Source organism: Pleurodeles waltl, chromosome 5 (assembly GCF_031143425.1).
Source record: "Pleurodeles waltl isolate 20211129_DDA chromosome 5, aPleWal1.hap1.20221129, whole genome shotgun sequence".
Taxonomy (NCBI): Eukaryota; Metazoa; Chordata; class Amphibia; order Caudata; family Salamandridae; genus Pleurodeles; species Pleurodeles waltl.
Window position 1 is genome coordinate 1,348,673,492 of NC_090444.1, and position 24,369 is coordinate 1,348,697,860.

The window sequence follows — 24,369 nt, forward strand, 5'->3', positions numbered from 1 at the left end:
AACTTTAATGTGCAGAAATGCTGAGATTACATGTTCTTAGCAGTGGCAAACAGACTGAGCCAAGGGTCCCAACATTCGTGGAAGAGCCCTTGTACTGCTTCCAGGTTTAACTGCCACCTATCATCCACTAGGCTTTGACTGCTGAGTTTGTCTGCCATGGCATCCTGCTGGGTGAATCACCACCATGAAAACTCCTTGGTGCTACAGTCACATCCAGAGGTGTAGTGCCCAGGAGCCCACTTCCACCCTACTTGTTGCAATACCACAAGGCAGTGGTTTAGTCCATAAACACCTGTACCAGCCTCCCTCTGATGGATGAAAGGAAGGCTTTCAACGCTAAGTGGATGGCCCGCAGCCTCAGTAGGTTGATATGTAGCAGGGCCTCCGCCTGGAGAACAGAGACCTCTGATCTCCACCTCTCCTAGGTGGCTGCCTCAATCCAGTAGTGACTAATCAGTCACCACTGTCAGCTCTTAACCACCACTGTAAGACTTTCATAGTCTTCTCCATAATGTGGACGTGGTCGAAGAGGTTGTCATGGGACTCTGGTCATGGGGACAAGAATGCTGGTTTCGGGCGTCAGCACCACCACCTGTGGGGGACTGCGTATTATCCCACACCGTCTGGAAGCTGGCAGCCTAACCCTTTCGGCTAGCTAGCAGCACCTCATCAAAACCCCAAAGTGAAGGGGATTTGTGGCAGCTTGATGCATGACACTCTGGGACTTCTCAGGAAGTTGTGGGGTAACAAATCGTACCCCTTTCTCTCACAGAAGCAGGGTTGATTACATTTTATTCAAGCAACTGCGTTGTATGTAAACAGGCATGAATTGTGATTATTAGGACAATGAAACACAACACTATTATTACAGTGACCAGAAACAAATGAAACAGATAAAACGTTCCAACATTCTGTTACAATAGGGAATCTAAAATCCCTACCTCCACTACTAAAAATCTACATGAGAGCAATAGCAGTGTTAGCCCTAATCTGCACATACTAGTCTCTGCAAGGAAACCCGGTCCCCATACCTGAGTAATAAGCAGGGGGTGCCTGTTGGTCTGCTGGCAGTCCTCCTGAGTGGATCAAGAGAAGACACCAAGTTCAGCAGAGCTGCGACAACATGATACACAATAAGACGGCTGGCTGGAATGTCGCCTCCAACTTTGTTTGGGGAAGCGTGTTGTCTTGTAATAAAATATGTTGTCATTCCAAGAACTGCCCTGACGTGATAATACGTCTTTTCTGTGTAAAGTAGACATTGTACTCTTTGGACTGGCAATACTCAGTAAATAATCATGTACAGGCTTGTACAGCCTTTGGCTGAGCACAAAATGAAAGATTGTGCAAAAGAACTAATAACAAACTCTGCATGGAAGGGTAACTGATAAAAAATAATAAAACATCTCCACTAACATGAAGCCTTGCTAAAATAATGAAAAGGAATACATGACATGAACTAGGTAAAAGGGCACAGGCCTCAGGCCCAGAGCTGAAATAAATGTGCTGTGTAAAGCACTTAAATAACCCCACCACAAGGTCCCCTTGATGTTGGGCCCACTGAGACTTCAGATCTGCAGGGCCCGCACATCTCCGCTGGCGTGCTTGACCAGCTAGAAGCAGTAGGCCATCAGTCACAGCAAATCTCAAAGTCAAATTCACTGAAACCCAGGACAGAGGCTAAAGGATTGGAATCATAGCTTGAATGTCCTGCACCCTCATTACCGAGGGAAAGGCACAAAAACAAACTGTGTCCAGAATGGCTCCAATGAAGGTGAGCATATGAAAAGAAGTCAGGTGTGACTTCGGCATGCTGATAGTGAACTCCAAAGACAACAGAAGGTTTGTTGTAGTCTGAAGGTAGTTGACAACTGCCTGTGGCAAGCCTTACTTCAACAGACAGTCATCGAGTTGGGGGAAGACTGGGACTTCCAAAGGTGTACTGCTGACACCATCTTCACTTGAGGGGTGCTGGTGAGACCAAACAGGAGCACAGTGAACTGAAAATGATCCTGCCCCAGCACAAACCCCAGGTGGCACCGATAGGCCAGCTGGGACTGGATGAGTATGTGCAAATTGGTGCCCTGCAGATCCAACACCATTATACAGTCTCCAAGGTCAAGGATAGACAAGACCTGGGCAAGGATGAGCATTTAGATTTTCTAATTCTAGAGGAAAGTGTTGAGAGGGAGCAGATCCAGAATAGGCTGAAGACCTCCATTCTTCTTGGGCACCAGAAAGTAGTGGGAATAACCACGCCCTACTTTTGACACAGGCAACCTCTAGACAACCTCTTTGGGTAAAAGGTTTGCACTTCCTGCTGCAAAAAAGGAGAGATGGTACTCTGTTAATTACTGGGTGGTGCTGGAAGGGCTAGGGGGACGAAAGGAAGGATAAGGCATAACATTCACCGACAATCTGCAGGACTCACCTGTCTGAGATTATCACTTGCTAACCAGGACAGAATCAGTGGATTCTGTCCTGTATTGGGTGGCTGTGGCTTTGCAAGGGCACCCCAAAGAGGTTTGGGGAGGCTGCTTTGGAGGTGGAGGACTGAGCAGCATGCTGACCATGGCTATGGCATCAGTGCTGAGCTACATGGCAGCACCTTTTGGCATCCAGAGGTACTATGGAAAGGTTTCCAGATCCAGTCTGACGCCTGGGGAATATTCAAAAGTTGAGGAATTTGCAGCTAGAAAACTCTAATAGAATGCGTTCATTAGAGGCAAATGCTACCCTAGACCCACAGATCAGTGGAGTAATGGGCAGCTGCTAACTACAGCTAAGGAAACCTACTGGAATCCTTCCTTAATTATTTGAAAAACATTGTGCTATGGTAGCCAGAAATGCCATTAATTCCCAACTGGAATGCATTATATTCTCGATTAACACATCCATGCTACGCAGACTGCAAGAAGTTCACAATACTGTTGTAAGAACTGTTCTGGCCCTAGTGAAAAGGAACACATATCTTCAGCTATTAAATTCCAGCACTAGCTGTCTGTAGTAGGTGCTTCGAAATCATGTGCCTTGCCTTTAAATGCATCAACAACTTGGCTCCAATTTATCTCACCACACGCATACAGCTTTACCATCCTAACCATAATCTACAAAGAAAAGATAAGGTGTTTTTAGTTGTTTCTAAACTTTGCCTAACCTCTCATCGTGGCAGATATTTCTTCTTTATGAAAATGCTATCAGTCTAGAAGACTGTTTCCTGGATATTAAGTGCTAACCATCACCAGCTATCTTCAGGATGAAGCTAAAGACTGGCCTGTTTTGTTAGGCATGTTTATAAAAAATTAGCGACAAGAGACCCAGAAATGTAGTGTGTGCTTTTTGAATGCTGTTTGTCCACAGACACATGTAGGAAAGTACCATCTTTTGTTTCATGTTACCCCCATTTTTACCTGTATGTCTCATTGGGATCCTGCTGCTCATAGTTTATGGCATAATGTGTGTGTCTGTATAGTGCTTAACTGTGTCACTGAGGCTCTGCTAATCAAAACCTCAGTGCTTATGCTCTCTCTGCTTTTAAATTTGTCACTGTAGGCTAGTGACTTCATTTACCAATTTCAATTGCCACCCTGGACCTCCCCCTTATAAGTCCCCAGTATATGATACCTAGGTACCTAGGGCATTGGGGTTCAAGGAGATCCTTATGGGCTGCAGCATTTCTTTTGCCACCCATAAGTATCTCAGACAAAACCCTTGCAGCCTGCGTGAAACAGTGCACACACTATTTCACATCCATTTTCACTGCACTTAATTAACTTCTAAGTCACTTATATGTCTAACCTACACTTGCTGAAGGTTAGGTACAAAGTTACTAAGCGTGAGGGCACCCTTGCACTAGCAAAGGTGCCCCCACATAGTTCAGGGACATTTCCCAGGACTTTGTGAGTGCGGGGACGCCATGACACGCGTGCACTACATATAGGTCAAATACCTATATGTAGCTTCACAACTCAGAATATGGCCATGTAAGGTGTTTAGATCATGGAATTGTCCCCCCATTCCAAATATGCTATTGGGAAGCCAATTCCATGCATCTTGGAGGCTCCACTATGGACCCCCAGTACTGCCAAACCAGCTCTCTGAGGCTTGCACTGCAGCTACAGCTGCTGCCACCTCACAGACAGGGTTCTGCCCTCCTGGGGTCTGAGCAGCTCAGTCCCAGGAAGGCAGAACAAAGCATTTCCTTTGGGAGCAGGGTGTTACGCCCTCTCCCTTTGGAAATAGGTATTACAGACTGGGGAGGGGTAGCCTCCCCCAGCCTCTGGAAATGCTTTGAAGGGCACAGATGGTGCCCTTCTTGCATAAGCCAGTCTAAACCGGTCCAGGGACCCCTTGTCCCCTGCTCTGGTGAAAAACTGGACAAAGGAAAGGGGAGTGACCACTCTCCTGCCCATCACCACCCTGGTGGTGGTGTCCAGAACTCCTCCACCGTGTCCCAGACTTCAGCCATCTTGCTTTGCAAGGTGTGGGGGCACTCTGGAGGGCTCTGAGTGGCCAGTGCCAGCAGGAGACATCCGAGACCCCTCCTGATAGGTCCTTACCTGATAAGGTAGCCAATCCCCCTCTCAGGGCTATTTAGGGTCTCTCCTGTGGGTTCTTTCAGATTCTACTTGCAAGTTTCCAGCAGGAATCCTATGCAACTACTACTTCATCCTCTGACCTTGGATCAACCGCAGCTTTCTCCAGGAACCGCTGTAACCGCAACAAACTATCCACAATGGATGCTTTTCTTCTGCAACTTCAGCTCCAGCCAACAACTGCAACAGTTTCCACGGTGTGCACGCTCTGAGGACTCCCTGTATTCATCCTCCACCAGAAGGACCGAAGAAATCTCTTGTGGGATGAAGAATTCACTCCCCTGCTCACGCAGGCACCTTCTAAGTCGATGAGCGGTACTCTTGGACTCCTCTCACAGCAACAAGTGTGCTCCTCGGAACACAGTGGGTGGACCCCATCGACACAGACTGTTCAAAGGTCCTGCTGACGCAATTTGGAGGAGGTAAGACCTTGCCTTCCCTGAGAGCGACAGTACTCATTGTGAACCACATCTTCTTCACCTCCTGGGGCCTCTGTGCACTATTTGCTAAATTCCTTTGTGCACAGTCTGGCCCAGGTCCCCAGCACTCTATCCTGGAACGCTCAACCCGCTGAGTTGACCTCCGGCAGCGTGGGACCCTTCTTTGCAGTGCTGCACCAACAGCGTTCTGCACCCCCTTTGTCCCCGTGTCCTGGGACTCCCGTGGGTGCTGCCTGGCGTCCTGAGGGCTCTCTAAAGTGCTGAGAACCCCCTCTTCCTCCTCACACAGAGTTGAGGCCCTCAGGTCTCTCCTGGGTCCAGCCAGCGCCATTTCGACGCAAAACGCAACTCTGTCGTAACCAAGGCTTGTTGGCTACTTCCAATACGAAATCACATCTGCATCCATCTTCACATCGTGGGACATCCTTTGCATCACGCAGGAACCCGCTGGCATCTTCCTAGGGTGCATTTCTGCAGTCTTCGTCTAACCGGGGACTCCACTTTTGCACCCTCTTCTGGGTTGGCATGGGCTCCTGCCCTTCCTGGAACTTCCTTTGACTTCTGGACTTGGTCCCCTTCTTTTGCAGGTCTTCAGGTCCAGGAATCCAGCAGTTGTTGTTTGCAGACTAGGTTGGTTATTGAAATAATCCCAATTACGAGGTGTAGTATGTCCTAAGGAAACTTGCAGTACTGTACTCCTGCTTTTCTGGGCTCTGGAGTCGGGCAATTTACTTACCTTACTGTATTATTACTCTCCCAGCGATTCTGCACACACTACACTTGTCTAGGGGGGAATATGTGATTCGCATTCCACTTTATTAGGATATGGTTTGTGTTGCCCCTAGACCTATTTTCTCCCATTGCATTCTATAGATTTCCTATTGTTTGCACTATCCTATGTCTAATTACTTGCCTTATTTTGGTGTCTAGTGTATATATTGTGTGTAATACTTACCTCCAGAAGGAGTATTTCCTCTAAGATATTTTTGGTACTGTGTCACCCAAATAAACTACCTTTATTTTTGGTAACACTGAGTATTGTCTTTACTTGTGTATTAGTACTGTGTAACTATAAGTGGTATTGCATGAGCTTTGCATGTCTCCTAGTTCAGCCTACGCTGCTCTGCTATAGCTACCTCTATCAGCCTAAGTTGCTAGAACACTACTACATTTCACTAATTAGGGATAACTGGACCTGGTGTAAGTACCCAAGGTATCCACTACAAACCAGGCCAGCCTCCTACCACACAATGCTCATATTGCTTTGTTATAGGAAAAACATTTGAGTTACAAGAAGCACAACAGACTAACTAGGACATGGGGGAAGAACATGTATTATTAATTTACTCTACATACACTAGAGGAATGGCAAGGACTGCTTTAATCAATGTTGCTTAAAACTGATTGTTGGACCTGGCCCTTTTTACCAGGGCATCCTGAAACTTTTTGCCTTTCTCCTGCTATTTTTTCTGACCTCTGTTAGTTGGCCCTAGAACTCTGAGCACTTTATCATTGCTGATAAGTGCTAAAGGGCATGTGCACTTCCTTCCACATTTGATATGACTGGCTTACACCTAATTGGCACATTTAATTTACCTGTGAGTCCCCTATACAGTGGTATCCCTATACCCAGGGCCTGTAAAATAAATGCTACTAGTGGGCCTGCAGCGCTGCTTGCGCCACCCACGGAAGTAGCTTTTCAAATCTGTGTCAGGCCTACTACTGCAGGGCCTGCATGCACAGTTTAGTGCCACAAGGACCTGGAATCTAAATCTACGTGCCAGGCCTAGAACTCCCCTTTTACTATATATTTGTCACCCCTAAGGTGGGCCCTAGCTAGCCCTATGAGCAGGGTGCTGTGAATGTAAAAGGCGTGACCTGTGCCTGGTTGTGTGGCCGGTCCTGATAGCGACAAACAGCCTATTTGGTTTATCCATGCTGTGAACGCTGCCTTTCTCATAGGAGTGTATTGGAAATGCCCTAACTCATGTCTAGGTGGTATTGTCCAATCTATGAGGGGTAGCGTAGGCTTGTTTGGCACGGTTGTTATGATAGTGAGACATGCTGCTCAATGGTGTGGGTGGATTTTTTATTACCATAATGCCTGTTTTAGAAAGTGAGCATTTCTCTGTGCTTATGACTGGTGTTTTGCAGCTTGACTCCAAACCACGTCTGGGGCAGAGTGACAGCTGGGCTTTGTGCATACTTTTCAGACAGCCTGTACACAGAGGGTGGAGGTGTCACAGAGGTGTATCTGCATATTGAATGGTCTTCCTGGAATGAGAGGGAGAGGCGGTGCACGCCTGCATTTGTAAAGGCTGTGCCCTGGCCTCACACAAAGGGTTTGTTTACCCACCACTGATTTCTCAAGCCTGTGCTGGAGGAGAGAGGGGACACTCCTGCAACCAGTTAGTACTGGTTGGAACCCCTTTTCCCCCTTTTGTGGAGACTGGCACAATGAGTATAAGTAGAGGGAGTTTTCCCCGCATTGTTAAACACTAATGGGCTGCAGAAATGGACACAAGATGTGCTGGAAGGACTCACCAGGAACCGCCTTTGGACTGCTGCTGTTGGGCTGATCTGCGACCTGCTGGATTACTAAGAGGAACTGCCACTGCCTGCAAAACTTTGTGCTGGCCTGCTTGCTTATGCCCTGCTGCCCTGTGCCCTATTTGTTGTCTTCAGGGGCAGGGTGGTGTGCAGTTTTCTCTTTTGCTCACAGAGGAGTACTTTACCATTTATTTTCTTAGCACGTGGCAGCGCTTTTATCTAATTTTACTGTCAAGCCAGAGAGAAAGCCCTGCATTCCCCCTCTTGAGCGCATGCAGAGGGTTGGATGTGGTTTGTCCTAAAGCCGCGTCCAGAGCGCCCCTTCAGTGCAAGGAAGTGCCCGTATCACCAGGATTGGGCCCCCCCCCCAACGTGGAGAGCGTGCGCGGACAAAAATGGGGACCAGGAAGGAGCTGCTTGTTGAAGAATTTACTGCTGCAGCCTGGGCAGATTCCGAAAGAGCTGCCGCATGGCCAGGAGCCCACAAGACGAAGGACGCCAGCCACCTGGGCTGGAGGGAGAAGATTTACCCCCCAGAGCCCCTCCTTCTATCCAGGGACCCGTGGGCCTGATTCTGGCCCAGAGGGTGTCCCAAGCCAGGAGACTTGCCCCACCTAGCGTGTTACTACGGGAGACGTGCGGTCTCCTACTACGGAGGGAGACGTGGCTGGTTGGAGCCGCCCCTCTCTCCCCTCATCACACCTCTTCACAGAGGACCTGGACTGCGGGAAGAGAAGAACCAGCCCCCAAGGTAGGGTTTGTTTTGTGCAGGATGACGGCTGGCTGGAACGGAAGGGGAACCTCGATGGAGGCCATGCACCAACCCAGTCACCTTAGCACCCTTTTTTGAGTAGCCAGAGTGGGGGACATCCCAAGGGAGCAAAGCATGCCCTGGCTCAGAGGCACGGCGGCACAGAAACATGTGTACTGGAGGAACCATGGGGGGGGGGGTTACCTACTTATTTTCGGTCACAAGCACTAGGACGTTCATACTCTTGTGGCTTGCTGATCAATAGGGGATAACCTGCCTGAGAGTTTGTGTCACAAGTTGTGCTTGCCCTGGTAGGGAGGGCCATGTGTAAGTGCAGGCTATATCTATCAGGAGGGACATTGCCCCTGTGCGGGTGACCAGGTCGATACAAGTATGTTACCATGATATGTGCTTTGTGCAATGTACATTTCTACGGTTGTCTTGCCATTCAGGATTATAGGCATTCATTATTGTATGTTTATCCTGATGATGTCTTGGCATCCCTCCTGATATATTTGTGATACTATATGTGCCTACTAGGAAGGTCTTCAGGCTATGTACATCTATGTTGCTACTGATGACTTGCCATTTGGAAATTTTTCTCATGATATGAGCATTCCGGATGATGTCTGGGTATTTAGGATATGTGTTTTACTATGATATGTGCCTTTTGTAACAAGGATGACCTGACTACTGCTTGTGTTGCAGAATAACCAGTAACCTATATGTTTACTAAACTACTGCTTATTTTTCCACTGAGTACTATTAATTTGTGTAATGTTCTGACAACTGCTTGTGTAGCAGGGCATTACTAATACATGCTGTGTTTGGTTTAATGATGTCTTATGCAAAAGAGAAGATATTATTATATAACTTGGTGTTGCGTTTCCATTGTGGTGTATTATTGTGCCACATGTGTGCAATCGCTTTACACATTGTCTCTGGGATAAGCCTGACTGCTCGTGCCAAATTACCCAGGAGGTGAGCAGGGGTTACTTTGGGTGTGTAACTCCCTCGCCCTGAATAGAGTGCGTGGGTTCTGCCTGGCTTAGGTGCATACCCTAGCCAACCAGAAACCCCATTTCTCACATTGATGATATCAATCCACGGTGGCTTGATACAGAAATGATACAAGAAGCAAAGAAATGTGGACAGATTTCAACACACAGGATCATTTAGGATTAATCATGCTTCTTTTACAAGAAAGTACTCAAAAACGTGCATTTACAAAGTGAGTGTTGCTGCAGTGGGCAAGATATTCAATGTGATATCAGGGGATACAGGAAAAAACTTGCCACTGGTAAATTCAGTAAAGTTCTAGATTGACCTTCCACCTTTTGTCATTGTAAAAAAATATGTTAAAGTAAGATTACCACACTTTTCTGTAATTCTTTTATTTTTTCTGAGTTTTAGGGGTCTGCATTGGGACTCCGCATTGGTATATTATTTATTGTGTCTATTGCAAATGCAATGATAGTAAAGTAAAAATAAACAAAAATATATTTCGGCCCTGGAGGATGGGGTACCCAGGGCCAAATTAGACCCTGGGATGGGGGGCGCGGTCCACCCTTCCTTCATTTATTTACTTGATGCCAGTGGATGGGGTGCTGGGGTACAGGGGGCCTTTCTAGGTTCCCACACCTTTAAATGCAATTCGGCCCTGGGGATGTGGCCCCTGGCACCTAGTCAGGCTCCGGTAGGGGTGCTGTGCGCCCATTCCCTTCTTTTTTTACCTCAGCCCATGGGGGTGAGGTGCCCGGGCACTCTCAGAGGCTTAGGGAGGGAGGTACAAGAGCCACTCCCCAAAATAAAAACAAATATCTGCACTGAGTCCAGAGTCTTAAGATGGCTGCCACCACATCCTTGTTGATGTGGTGGCAGCTAATTAGATCTCAGCAGGAGCTCTGTTGTCTCCTTGAATCCTCTGTGGCGAGAAATATATAATGTTATTTAGCATTAATTGCTCATAAAGTACTGAATGGATTTACACCAAATCACACCAATCACTCTTCCTGGACCAAGATCTAGCTTTCTGACAAATTTGGTATAAATCAGTTTAGCGGTTTGAGTTGTAGCTGTGCCTAATTTTTCTATGAAAAATTGGATGGGGAAAGCACATTTTGGGACACTCCACCCCTTTTTCTGTCACCCGTCTGACTGATCACCCCAAAACTTTCAATGCGCAAACTGGTCAAAAGGTAGCACTTTTTCAGAAAGCTTTGTGGCAATTTATCAAACAGTACATATATCTATATACACACACACAATTATATATACTTACTATGGAAAGCTAGTGTCTGTGTGTGTGTGTGTGTGTGTATATATATATATATATATATATATATATATATATATGTATGTATATATATACACACATATATATATATACACACACAAACAGCTCTCCCTCGCTGCGAGCAGAGATTTCTTCTGATTTCCCTGCCCTCTGAGATGCAGGCAGGGAGATAGAGGAAACAATTGATCTCACAGAAAGGGAGCTGCTTTGGCAGCATCCTTTCTGTGACAGCAATTCTGGCTTCCGCGGGGGGCCCAATTTGAACAGTGGAGGCCTTCAGGCTCCCCCCACAGTACCCATCATTGACTGGGTGCACTGGAGGGCACCCAGATCACATGTCTGTGCCCCGGGCCCGTCCTCACCTCTCCAAAAAATGTGTAATTAGGTTGGGCCCAGGGGAAGGAGTCCCCGGGGTCGAGATTGGCCTAGGCAGGGGGGCTGCGCAGCCCCCCTCCCCCTAAAAAAAATAAAAAAAATAGTTTTGGCCCTGGGGGATGAGGTCCCCGGGCCGAGAGAGTGGGGAGCATGGGTGGTTATGATGGTTGGACTCAGGGTCTGGCTGTAGGCCAGGCCCTGTGGCCAAACCATGCTGCACATGGCCAAAGGCCGTGCAGCAGCGTGAGGTTGGGTAGTTATAGGAGTGGGCTGCAGGGCTGGCCACAACCCCCACTTTAAACAGCTGAAGGCCATGCGCAGTCGTAGCTGGATTGACGTATAGTAATGAAAATTAATTTACGTTAAAAAAACAAAGAAATTCACTGAAAAAAAAAACAAAGGTTACAGGGACGTTATATATAGGCTCCCATTTTAAGCATACCAAACCACAGAAATTCACCTGCTATAATTAGAGTTATCTCAAGTAACTATAACTTGTGCCCTAGGGTAACTATAACTCGCGCCCTCGCCACGCACTGCTAATTACCGCACAAATTACAACACATCATATTTTTGATAATATCAATGTAATATTTGCAGTAAAATATTTGACGTAAAACTCTGTATGGCGGAAGCGTGAGTTATAATTACCTTAGGGCACAAGTTATAGTGACTTGAGAAACCTCTAACTATAATGGATGGTGAATTTCTATGTTTTAAAAAAAATCTATTTCCCAACTATAAAGTACCTGTAACCTTTGTTTTTTTCAATGAATATATATATATATATATATTTACTATGGAAGACTGGTTTGTATACTAAGAGAAATTTAGGTCCAGATGCTCCTTAAGTCAATTGTTCTTAAAATAACAAAAGACGGGTGCAGGGGGAGGAAAGACATCAATGCTGTACACAACATTGTTGGGTGCAAAGATGTTAGCACAGCACAAACTCAGAGAAGACCAGGCACTGGACTTGAAGAATTTTAGTGGATTTAAACAATGGTTAGCTAACTCCACATTTCCTTTGGTCTACGATGGATAACTGGCTGAGGGAAGTGAAACAGTGGGCCAAGGTTGAGGAGCTGGTTCTTGCTGTGGTTGGAAAAGATGATCAATTACAGGAAGACTCTAAGGACTAGAAAATGTTTTAAAGGCTGCAGAGGTGGGTTGATGGGTACATTACAGACATGACTCAGGACACATCCCCTTTAACCTGTTTAATCTACATAACATTACATTCTGGGTTTCACTATTCAACGATTTTTGGGCTGAAAAATCTCACAAAACTTATCACTGTAAAGGAAAATCCAAATTATTAACATTTCCATTGCATATCATGTAAGGCCTGGCTTATGCTTAATACTTTAAAATATAAAGGTATCCGAGTTCAGATTTATCAGACTAGAACCCGCTGCTTACTTTTAAAGTGACTTGAGTGATGCATTTAACAGTAGCTAAGCTATTTCAGCTGTTTTATTTACTTTCATAACTTTCTGGATCACAATTTGTCTGTGCAACATACATTATCTTGCACTGGGTATCTTGGGAACTGTCTTTGAAGACAATCCACAGTGGCCATCATTAAAGCCATCCTAAATGCTGCAGCATGCCTCATTAAAGGCTTGAAGAAATATGACTACTTTACCCCCCCCACCTGGATGGAACTTTACAGGCTCCCCTTGCCTGCGCACATCGCCTTTAACACCTGCTGTACCATCTTTAAAGCCATCAATAGAGGCATCCGTGCCTACTTGAACAATAAGCTCACCATCTCCTATAGCTCACGGCAGACCCACAGCATGGGCACTTTCACAATGGAGCTGAAGAATGGCAAAAAAGAAAGAACCTTATCCATCTATGCATCCGGTTGCTGGAACAATATCCCTATATCCATCATGACTACCTCAACCTAGTTCCAATGTAGGAAAGAAGTGACAACTCACCTCTTTAAAGAGCACTGCATTATAATTTATTTACAGTACGCAACTGTTTTTCCCAGAAAAATGCAGGCATTAGGGTTTAGACTCGTAAATGGTGCCAGAAGAGAAGGGCTTTGTAGCTCTTTTTGTAAGGATGATGAGACTAATAGAACAGAAAATAGGAGTAAAGAAACAGGTGTATAACCATTCACTCATGGTGGCTTGCAATCAATTGATGATTGAATCCTTGGCTACTCATATGTTGCAGTTTCCTATCTGCATGTGTGTTTTTTTAATTTAATTGAGATAAGTTAAAATATTGTATTTACTTTAGTGACTGAGACAGTGGTATGGGAGTGTTGGTAGGGGAGATGGTTAGCTGTACAAGATGTAGGTGCAACGCCATGTATCCTGTTTCTGTTTTGTTCTGCTTCAGTGACCATGAAGGTAAAGCTTACAGACAGATTTCAAGGAAACAATACAAAGTCGCATATGGGGTGGTACATGAAAGCAGCGACGATAGCCCTTGCATGTAGCAAATATTGGCCTCCTGACAATTCAAGGGCATCAAAATTTAAATTTGCAAAAATCTTTCAAGGTCAGCTATGTTGTCATATGACCCTAGTGGATGCATAGAAGGCTTCACAAAGTTGCTGCTACTGATTGCATTATGGTCCACTGCCGATTGTGAAACGTCTGCCATCTAAAAATGATTACAAATAATTTATTATTTCAGACATTGCTAAAGGTAAGAAGCATAATTTTAATAACGCATATATAATCTATCATTTCTAATTATTTACATTTATCATATTTTATGTTGCACAGTGCTTACTTAATTTACTGGATGTAAATAATAACATACCAGTTCTGTGATCATAGTTGGCCACAGCGATGTGAGGTGCTGAGGAGACATTCTTAGAAGTAACACTCTGAAGAAGAGAAACACTTGGGAGTGAAGGGTAGGAACTTGAGGCAATCGCAGGCTCTCCACTAGTCTTTCTGAAATATAAAATAGGCATGATATCTCTGTTCAGGAAACTGTGGCTCACAGGTCATTCTTACTCTTGTATCAAACTGATTAATATGGCACTTCAAGGAAACAGAAGCGAAATTATTTCTAAAAAGAGCAAGACACAGTAGATTTAGGTCATGTAATCACCTTTTGAAAAATTACACACGGTAAATGAGCCTAATCTCTCTGTCGACCCATTAGCCTGATTGAAGGAACCCACACATTGCTCCTACTCTCTCGGACATGTCTTGGCATGCAGTAATGAAAGGTTTGAAAAGATTTGAGCTCACACAGAAAACCTCACATAACTTACAGTAGCACACTGCATAGCATCTTTGCTGTTATCTTTATTATGTATGTGTTTACATTTTATTGTACCACAAGGCATTTGCAGCCAGGTGAGGATTCCAACGCAGCTGCATGTGAAGTTAGGAATCCGAGCAGGCTGGTCGCTGCGCGTTGATGGGTTTCAGTAGACTTTCAACAAAGCCATTTAAACACGTTTCTGCTTCAAGTCTACTTACCACATTAGGGGCCAGATGTATAAAAGGGTTTTACCCATTCTGTGTCTATGGGAAAATGTGTTTGTACATATGCCCTTGGTGACGTGCTAAGCTCATCCATAGACGCAGGTTACAATTCCCGGCGACCCTGGAAGGATCATGTGCATCGGTGACATCGCTTGCAAGCTGTTGCAGTGTTTCCAGCGGACCTACGGCTCTCTTAAGTGGGCCACAGTATTATCGCCGATGCAGTACATTTTTGGGACTTCCGTCGATGAGTCACAATTGATTCATTTTCCCCTGCATGTGCCCCATAGACACCCAAGCTTTCATCATGTAGCACACACGGGCACACAACACTTCAGACCCTTTGCATTGCTAGGATGCGGACGTCCAATTTCAACGCCTGCTGGGCTCCATCTTATGTGTTGCTAGGACCCCCCCATCCAGCGCGTCCTACTTCAATGCCACTCAACTTCTTTCTTCACAATGTGACACGACATGCAGTGGTTTTATTATGGGCGAGCACAAAGTGCTCCGTCCATTCTGTAATCTCTCTTTCGGCTTTAAACCACACCCATGCCACATCAGTCACCTACCTTGGTTCGTGGGCTTGCCTTTTAAAATCTGCTTGCTTTCATTTGTGAAAGGCATGCACCTACACAGCACCGGTAAAGTGCCAAAAACATATGAGGCTCGATGTTTTCAGCTTGTAGTTCGGACTACTTTATCTGTTTCTTTCCCACAAAGAGTGATCGCGCTGCATTTTACATAGTGCGATCGCGCTGCGTTTTTTTTTCGCTTAACAACGCTAATGGCTTTAACTCGAACAAATGCGAGACCCGTTGCATTGAAAATGCATGTTTGTTTGGTCACTAGACGCCTGCTTTCTGAGACGGAACCTACAGTGACGTGCTCATACTGCAGGTAAATTTAATGCTGCCTGGTCGGTCCCCACAGCGGTGAGTCTGATTGCTCATTACCTACACAGACACTCAAATTGAGGATTATACCATACTTATCTGAATTTTGAGGAGTTTCTGCTGTTTTACAGCTGATTATGAGGTGAATTTACTTTTTCTTTTGTGGTACCTTGATTAAGGCATACTTTCTTTGGTTTGTTGTTCCCTCTATTGTTGTTCTCAACTCCTCTTCTTACCACTATGGTAACAGTGCAACAGGTTACTCAACCACCCCCTTTTTAAGCAAGCCCTGGCAAGCCAAGCATCAGGTGGTCCTAGTGGTTCAGACTTTTTGAGAACCATCTTGTGGCCATTGATGCAGGCAATTACAGCCTTGAACGCAAATTTGTACTATTGTTTGGCAGTTTGAGACAGACTGCTCAACACATTTTCGATAACTTACTTCCAATCTCAGCTTCCAATGAAGCTGCAGTTGATGTGAGGAATCCAAGCCAACTGTTTGCTACACGTTGTGGGCATATCGGTAGACTCTCAATAAAGTCATATAAACATGTTCCTGCTTCAAGTCTACTTACCACACTTACATCCATCGACCACGAAAGAAGCAGTGGGTTCTAAAACAAAGACTGAAAAAGCAAACTGTGCTACAGGAAATCAGGGTGGTGCCAGCAGAAAACAAGATACGGAAAGTAAATTTGGGAAGGTTCAGGCTGTCTCTATATGTGAGTGAAAAATACATACAGAAAATGATCACCAGGAATAAACAAAGTCATGTTGTCAGTATCTCTAGCAGCCAAAATAAGTCTAATCCTAAAATCACTAACTGTTCAAAGCACCAACTCCTGTCTACCAGAGCTAAATTCAGACTCTACAAACAAGCTTTGAATTTAAAAGCATCCATGTTCTGGCCAACCACCGGTTTTAACTGGCGAATACCAGAATTATAGGCTCGAAGTGTCACATGTCCCAAGGAAAAGTTGCAAAATGAGCTGCGCTGATAAGGCACTCATTTATGATTACTAATGTACCCAAATCTACAAGACTAAAAGAAGCTCTTAGTAATACAATCTTGGTCAGGCTGATAGAAGCAACTGTGCCACAAAGATCAAAATGAGTCCCCTGAAAGTATCAGACTTGCCAGCATCATGGAATGGAATCAAAGTAATGACTGCATCATTGTCGTTTGTAGAAACAATAGAAACAAAATTTGTAAACATGGGATTATTCAAAACAATTCCAATAGATAAACAAAATAATTAGTCATGGAGCACTCATCTAATTTTGTTTGTGATTCGGTATGAACTTAAAAAACAGAAAAACATTGCACCAAACGAAAAAAATGATCTATTCGAGGCGTTCATGTGAAATGAATAGTTGTACTATTTACAGTGACTCTAAACAAAAAGAAGGGAAAAAGATCAATCAGGATAGACAAATGAAGTCCTAAAACCAATTTCAAAATCAATAGATGACGAAGGGGGTCATGTGTTCTAGCACACAACATTCAGATGACCTTAAGTAAGTTCTTGTAAAACACAGTTCAACAAAATACATGTGAATGCCGATCTACTTCTACTGAAGCACAATCCTAGAAATGTAGGAGAAATAAATCCGACTGGAGTGTTTTTTCGGTGGCAGGTAGTGAAAACACGTCGACATTTCTTAGTTACTGAATAAGCGTGTCCATCATCAGGACTCAACTAAGGTAATAACTAACAACCTAGAAAAGTGCTGCCATAAAAGGTCTTTAAGTGCATTTACATGAATCGTACGAGGAAAATGGTTGCCACAAATCACCAATCAACAATGACTGGAAAGCAGAGTTAGAGACTCCGTCGGCTCAAAAGCTCAGAAATAAGCTATGTAAGATAAAGTGCGAAGTCAACAGTGGGAATCTGACAGGAAACAGTACTGAAGATAAGTAGCACACAGCACAAATTCTGTAAAACATCCCCGTAGGTGAGCTGGCAATTCGCTGGCCCGCAAACTACACGTTGTTCACATGGTTTGTGTTCATATATTTTGTATGTGACAGTAGTGAACAGCCACCAGTTGAGCATAGTCTCGCTGTCCACCCATTAGCCCTATGAAGAAACCACTATTAGCTCGTACTCTCTCGGACATCTCTCAGCTTGCACCAATAATGAAAGACTTGAAGAGATGTGACCTCACACAGAAAACCCCACCTAACTTACCTCCACTGACCAAGAAAGTAGCAGTGGGTTCCAAAACAAAGAGTGAAAAGGCAGACTATGCTACAAGAAATTAGGGTGGTGCCAAGAGAAAATAAGATACAGCAAGTACATTTGGGAAGGCCAAGCGGCCTCTACAGGTGGGTGAAAAAACAGACAGAAAATGATCACCAGGAATAAAGTCATGTCATATTCTGGCCCAACACTGGTTTGAACTGGTGAATGGTAGAATTTTAGACTTGAAGTGCCACACGTTCCAATGAATAGTTAAAAAATGATCTGTGCTGATAAGGCGTACATTTGTAGTTACTGATGTGCCCAAATCTACAAGACAATTAGAAGCTCCGTGTAATACAATTTTGCGCAGGCTGATAGAAAAAGTTGTGCCAAAAATGACCAAAATGAACTGCATGAAAGTGTTAGGAGTGTCACCGTCTTGGAATTGAATCATGACATCAAACCGTGCATTAAAGCAATGACTGCATCACAGTCACGCCTGTAGAAAGGTGTTTACGCAAACTCAGATAGGTAAAAAGAAAACAGTTGTTTATCAGCCAATATGGACTAATCTAACTCCATAGTTTCCTGTTCTCTAATCCAAAGCTGAATCCTGCTGCAAAGAATGTATGTTCTAGTGGGAACTATATCCAAACAAAAATAAAAACCATAAAATGTCTTCTAATTTTATAATGGTTGTTGTCAATATTGTCTGATCCCCATTCCGAATGTATCGTCACCCGTCCCTACTCTTTCCCTTACCTGTTCTAGATATCTTCTTTCAACTGCATGCATTTCTTTTAATATTTTTTTTTCTTTTCTGATGCACAAAGTATAGATAATAAAATACGAACCAAAGAAGGTCAATTTCTTCAAAAGAGAAAATGTAAAAGAGCAGTATCATAGGAGAGACAGACCAAAATATCAATCACTCTACTTGCAAGTATATATATGTGGAAGTGACCTCCCACCTTAGTTACATATATATTGCCAAAACAAAGCTGAGTACTTACAATGAATCAGGGTCTAATTGTGAAAAAAAACTGTGCATTCAATGGCTGATACAAACTGGGTAGTTTGCAATTTATTTAATTTATAACTAGTTTTCTGCATACTGGTTTAACTATAATAGCTATTTCCAGAATAACCCTGCCTCAAAGGTTGCCATCAGGGACTAGTAGTTTTTACGTCTTCCCTCAGGCATTGTCTAGTCATTACGTATGATCATCATTGAACTTTTGTGTGTCCCAATACAGCCCAACATTTTTACTTTACAAAGTGTCTGTTTACGGGCCTTGATATTGAAAACGATAAAGGTGTGCGACAACAAAACGGCTTCTTACCTTGTATGTCTGGGAGGAACTTTTGATACTGGTCTATTTCACTGCTGAAGATGGCAAAGGCGAACCTCTTTAACAACATGGCTCGTTGTTCCAGCTCAGCATCGCGATTTGTAAACAGACTAAGAGAGCTACTCTGTGCTACGGCCACTCGTGCTGGAAACAAAATATTTATATAATATTCATAGAGAAACATAACATGTAAAAAAACATGTTTAAAATCAATTCTAGCAAATTAGTTTATCAAAATTTAAGTAGAGCTGTACTGTGCAGTTCTTAGCACTAGGCATATGTACATTTATTTACATCCGCATAATTGTAAACATGCTGTTTGACGATGGAGAGCCAACAAATACACATTACCCTTCTAATGATGGCACATTTAGTGGATGTGACAAATAAATTATGGTAGCGGTGTTTTCTGGTAGAGACTCTATCTAACTGCAGATTCTTCACCTCACGAATTTCCCCCGGCGTCAGACTTATTTTGGAAGTTTTTGCTAGCAATTTCCTTGAATGACGTCAGATGGCATTATGAGGCTTTGCCTCGGATCCGTCCCACCCAGATGTGGTGCATAAATGTGGACCCTGACATCACATCTGAACCCTGACATCAGTCTCCTTCTGTTCTTTGTCCTTGTCATCGGACGCAGAGCCAATGAAATCAGAACGCAGCAGTGTGCAGACCTCCAGATTTGGGATCTTACTAATGGACTGAATGAGACCATTCTGCAGAATGGTAGGGTCAGTGAGGAATCTGTGGTTAGATAGAATCCCTACCAGAAAAGGCGTCACCACAGGTAATTAACTTGTTCTTCTGATAGAGTTTTCTAACTGCAGGTTTCTGACATAAACAGAAATCAGAGCAGTATCTCCTAGGTGGTAGGTCTGTGGAATGGTTGACAGCAGGAAATCCTGCATGACTGATCGGGTGACGGGTCTACCCCGCCAGACCACAGTAATGCTTTGTGAATGTTTGAAGGGATGCCCGCGTAGCTCTCTGGCAAATGTGCAGAACTGGCACACCGTGCGTGCGCTAGTACAGTAGTAGCAACCTTCGATATGGCAGAATAAACATGCAATCCTTCTGTAGTTTGCTTTTTAGAGCATAGCAGATCTTGATGCACTGCACAATCCATTGGCAGATGGTTCACTTTTGTCCTGGTTTTTCATTTTTTGGTCCAGAGAAACCAACAAAATGTTGGTCATCGGCCAGTAATTTCTGGTTTGGTCAATGAACAAACTCAGGGCCCACTTGGGGTCCACATAGTAGAGTTGGTCTTCCTCGTTGGAGAGATGAGGTGGTGCATAGAAGCTTGGCAAGGTGGATCCATTGGCCTATGTGGAAGGGCATTCCTAACTTTGTCAGGAAGGCCTCTTTTGTGCAAAGGACCAGCTAATCTGGGAAATATGAGGTGCATGACTGTACTGTAGACAGCGCCTGCAGTTCGCACACTCAGCTCGTAGATGTTATGGCAGTGGGAAATGCCGCCTCAAAGGCGAGAAGACTGAGGGGATAGCTGTGCGTTAGCTTGAAGGGAGTGTGCATTAGATAAGTAAGGAACAAATCAATGTCCCAATGCAGAATGATAAATGATGTTGGTGGGAACATATGGATCAGCCCCTTCATAAAACTCACCAACGACTGGTGACTTTAAAAGGATGTCTGATCCAGCAACTGTAACACGGTCATAAAGGCCAAAAGATAATATTAAACTATTGCCACCACAAAGCCTTGCTGAGCTAAAAAATTAGAGAACATTAGAACATCAGACAACTTTGCATGTAAAGGTTGGATGTTATGGGAGGAACACCAACAACAAACGTCTCCCAGTGTACTATGTATACAGTCTTGGTGGATGGACACCTGGCTGCCAAGATAACACCAAACACTTTAGGAGGAAGGTCAAAAGCCATCAATTGCTTCTTAAATCTACTTGCCTTGTAAAAAGAATCTACTTGTCCCTTTGGTGCCATGTAGTGTGGCAACAAATTATGGCAGCAATCACATTATGTAAGAGCTCTGATAGCAGTCTCTCTGATTGTGCCAGGGCTAATACTATAGTAGGGTTTGAATACTAGCTATGTAAAGCTCTATTATAGCAATTTCCTTATTTTGCCACCTTTCCGCAAGTAACATACTGGGGCAGGAGGAAGCAATAAGCAATACTTCCAGGGCTGAAATGCCTTTTTAAGGATTTTCACAAGCTCTTCCTTAATCTTTTCCTATACTGGGAAAGGTTGGAAGTTTACTCCTGACAAGAGGAGAAGCAGAAGTTCTTCCATGGTAGGGAACAACTTGGATGAAGGGAAAGTGAACTTGTAAACGCTCAATACATTTTCGCATGAGCAAATCTACACATGCATATTTGCTCCTGCTAAAAAAAATCTCACAAATATTTTCTAGGAGTACAATTTCCTGGTCTACTTCTGTAAATTCTTGAGAATTCATGAAAGCCACCAATGGAAAGACATATACAATGGGTGCTCTTTTGTGACTTTCTTTAAGAGTTGGGCACCCAACTAGGCCTGGTGTTACCCAAGGCATTTTGATTTTATTAAAATTATATTTCTCTCTCTATTCATCTATCGGCTGGCTTTACTGTGAGTGACAGCATTCTGCTCCTCCACAAGGAACATACTCGCATACACAGTAGTTTTTGCTTTTTGCCAGTGTTTGTTCCAGTGGTGGGGGCCTGGCAGCTCCCCCAACAATAAACACATGCAGTGACAAAACCAAAAGACTGACAACCAATGTTGGATCCGTCGGCTGTGCCAGTGCTTGTTTATTTTCATGTTTTCCATAATCTTGCTGAAAATGCTTATATTGATTTTTCATTATGAATATTTTTTGGGAAATACTAGCATGCGTCAGCACATTTAACTAAATGATGCTTCAAATCAACAGTATATAAAATTTCACAGTAATTTAGCAAACATTTTTTTCCTATGTGCATTTTATTTCTGAACATTTTATTTCAAAAGGAAATAATCATCAATCTTCCTTACAAGCTTCTGCAAACAACTGCATCTAATCGGAGAGCATTCCAGGAGCATTATACATACCATATATTGTTAAACTTTTCAAGCGTGTGTACACTTTTTTATTTTACTGGAACCACTATCAGTAGTGTAGTGTGACCTCAACCTAATAATAAAGGCTTTGCATTAATGAACCATAAATACAAGTTCTAACAGTATTAACATATGGACACAGATATTACCTCGACTGAAGGGAGTTCCCTTCCCTGTAAGCTGGCAACCAAAGGGTTTGTGCTGCAGGAGGTTGGGCCTACTTGCCCCAAGGACAAAATAAATATGATAACTTGTTGCCTTTGACCCCAAACAATATGTCCCGGGTGTCGGGCGATAGGAATTCCACATCCCTGCTGTCCATACTGGTAGATTTCCAGCCAGTTCTGTGTATATTTTGATTATACTGTGTAAGAGGGTCTTTTCACCAGGAGAGAGCTCAACTTAGATACTGAATTTTATAACCAACGTAGCTGCCTTTATTTGGCTGTTGACCCAAGAGATTAAAAAAATCTTTCTTGCGCCACTTTCTGAAAGTTATGTTGGTCAGAGAAGCACAGTTCTCGAAGAATCAAACCAAAGTCTTCACTATGAAGGCACCACTGACAAGCAATTGGCATTTCATCTATACTAATGTTCCACTGGGTAATGAGAGTTGATAAAGGTGATCTCACCTCAGCAGTATTGGCAATTGGGGCTGCTTTTAAGCCACAAGAGGGCAGCACTCAAACACGGCCATCTTAAATCTCTGCCAGCTTTGTGTTCTAGGTCTAATGGTAGAAATACTGCATCATCTCCGGTTCTGCTGCAACTTTCCTGGAAAGCACCTGTCCGAAACTGTGCGCTTAATATTCCTGCAAGAGGCACTCCCCAGGCTTCCTGGATTCTCATAGTCCTGGCTCCTTGATATACCTCTGTAAAAAAAATCGTTGTCCAGAGATTTTAATTTTTGATTTGTGTTTTTACATCATTAGAAAAGTAACTTAGCTTCGGTAGACATTGCTAATCCTGGCCCATTTTTTCTGGATGACATTTTTAAAAATGGTGGCTAAGTTGCAGTGATGATGTAATATTTCAGGGACCATGATGAGACTTATATACTTCATTCTGCTGTCAAAACATAGGTTTTGGGGATCACCTCGTCTGATAGAGACAGAAAACAACTACTCAGAGCAACCCTATTGCCATTTTCCAAAATGGCAGCTCTATAATGATGTGTTTTAGACATCATATTGGTAATTTATTTTACTATTGTTTTTGTTCCAGGTTTTTCATTGATTCAAATTTGTAAACATGAGCGAAGCAGATGCTAACAGAGGACCTTTACCTCCTGACAGAGTGTTGCTAACTAGAAAATCTGAGGACTCCTTCAATAAAAAAAAATGTGTCATATGCCAAACTAATCTGAAAGAAAAGCTAACAGCATCTTTGGCTGGACAGTTTGAGATGCTGCAGAAGTACAGCAAGACAAACTTCACAAAAGATTGAAACTAGTGGGTGGAAAGGATAAAATATGTTAGCATTGTAACAACAAGTGCTACAAGTCATATACAATGGAAAAAAGCCTTGAAAGAAATCCTCATAAAATTGCAAAACCAGTGAATCACAACAAGAATGTGAGTCTTCTGAGAAAGCAGTGACAACCAAACCAATGCCCATCCACTTAGAAGATCAATGGCTACCCCTCGCTCACCTCCAACAATTGATCAGAAAGCACAGGATCTTCAATGTGTTATCTGTGGTTTAGCCAGAACAAGGGACAAAGGGATTGATGAAAGAACAAATTACAGAGTATGTGAGTCTCAAATGGCAAAAATGTTTTTATTTGCAGATAGTTTCTTCCAAGATGAAGTAGCTGATCTAGCTGAGTAGCAGATATAAATAGTGAGATGAATGTATGTGCAGTGGATTTGTATGCCAACTCGAAATGCATGCGTGCATACATTTGAAAATATGAATGTACAATGAGCTCCTAGGGGCAACATGATCACCAGCCTTCAGTTAAGTTTGCACTCTTAGAAAAAGCAAATTAAGTTTTAAAGCCACTCGTGAGTGCTGGCTAAGGGTTCACACTCAATGACATCAGGGAAATAATGGTCAACATTGATGAAACTGTATTGAGCCATAATAATGAAATTAAAACTTTTCTGGTGAGAATATACAATGACAGAATTAGTTTTTTGTCAGTCTAAGAAAAAGAATGAGTACCCTCTTGGTGTTTTCAGCCGATTTGACTCGTGAAGCTCTTGCTGCCAAATAAGATCACAGGATGCATTAAAATCAGCAGGAACCATTTTAAGAAATGTCCTAAAGATTTTGGACGTAATCACAAATTTTGTGTTGCCCCAGAGCTCCACAAATCACAGGACTCAACAAGAATGCCTGATGTTGTCTTAACATTTTTTATATCATTATTTAATGTCAGCAAAGCAAAACT

At 43.4% G+C, this 24,369-nt stretch overlaps 1 protein-coding gene across 3 annotated transcripts in view; it reads right to left on the reverse strand.

Moving 5' to 3' along the window:
- Positions 1-24,369, reverse strand: part of DOP1A (DOP1 leucine zipper like protein A) — a 694,260-nt gene that overhangs the window by 103,774 nt on the left and 566,117 nt on the right. For all 3 annotated transcript variants that reach the window (XM_069235613.1, XM_069235614.1, XM_069235612.1), the window contains 2 exons: positions 18,903-19,055; positions 13,795-13,931 (listed from right to left, as the gene is read on the reverse strand). In XM_069235613.1, coding sequence (XP_069091714.1) covers positions 13,795-13,931; positions 18,903-19,055 — 290 coding nt within the window. The remainder of the gene's footprint in view (positions 1-13,794; positions 13,932-18,902; positions 19,056-24,369) is intronic.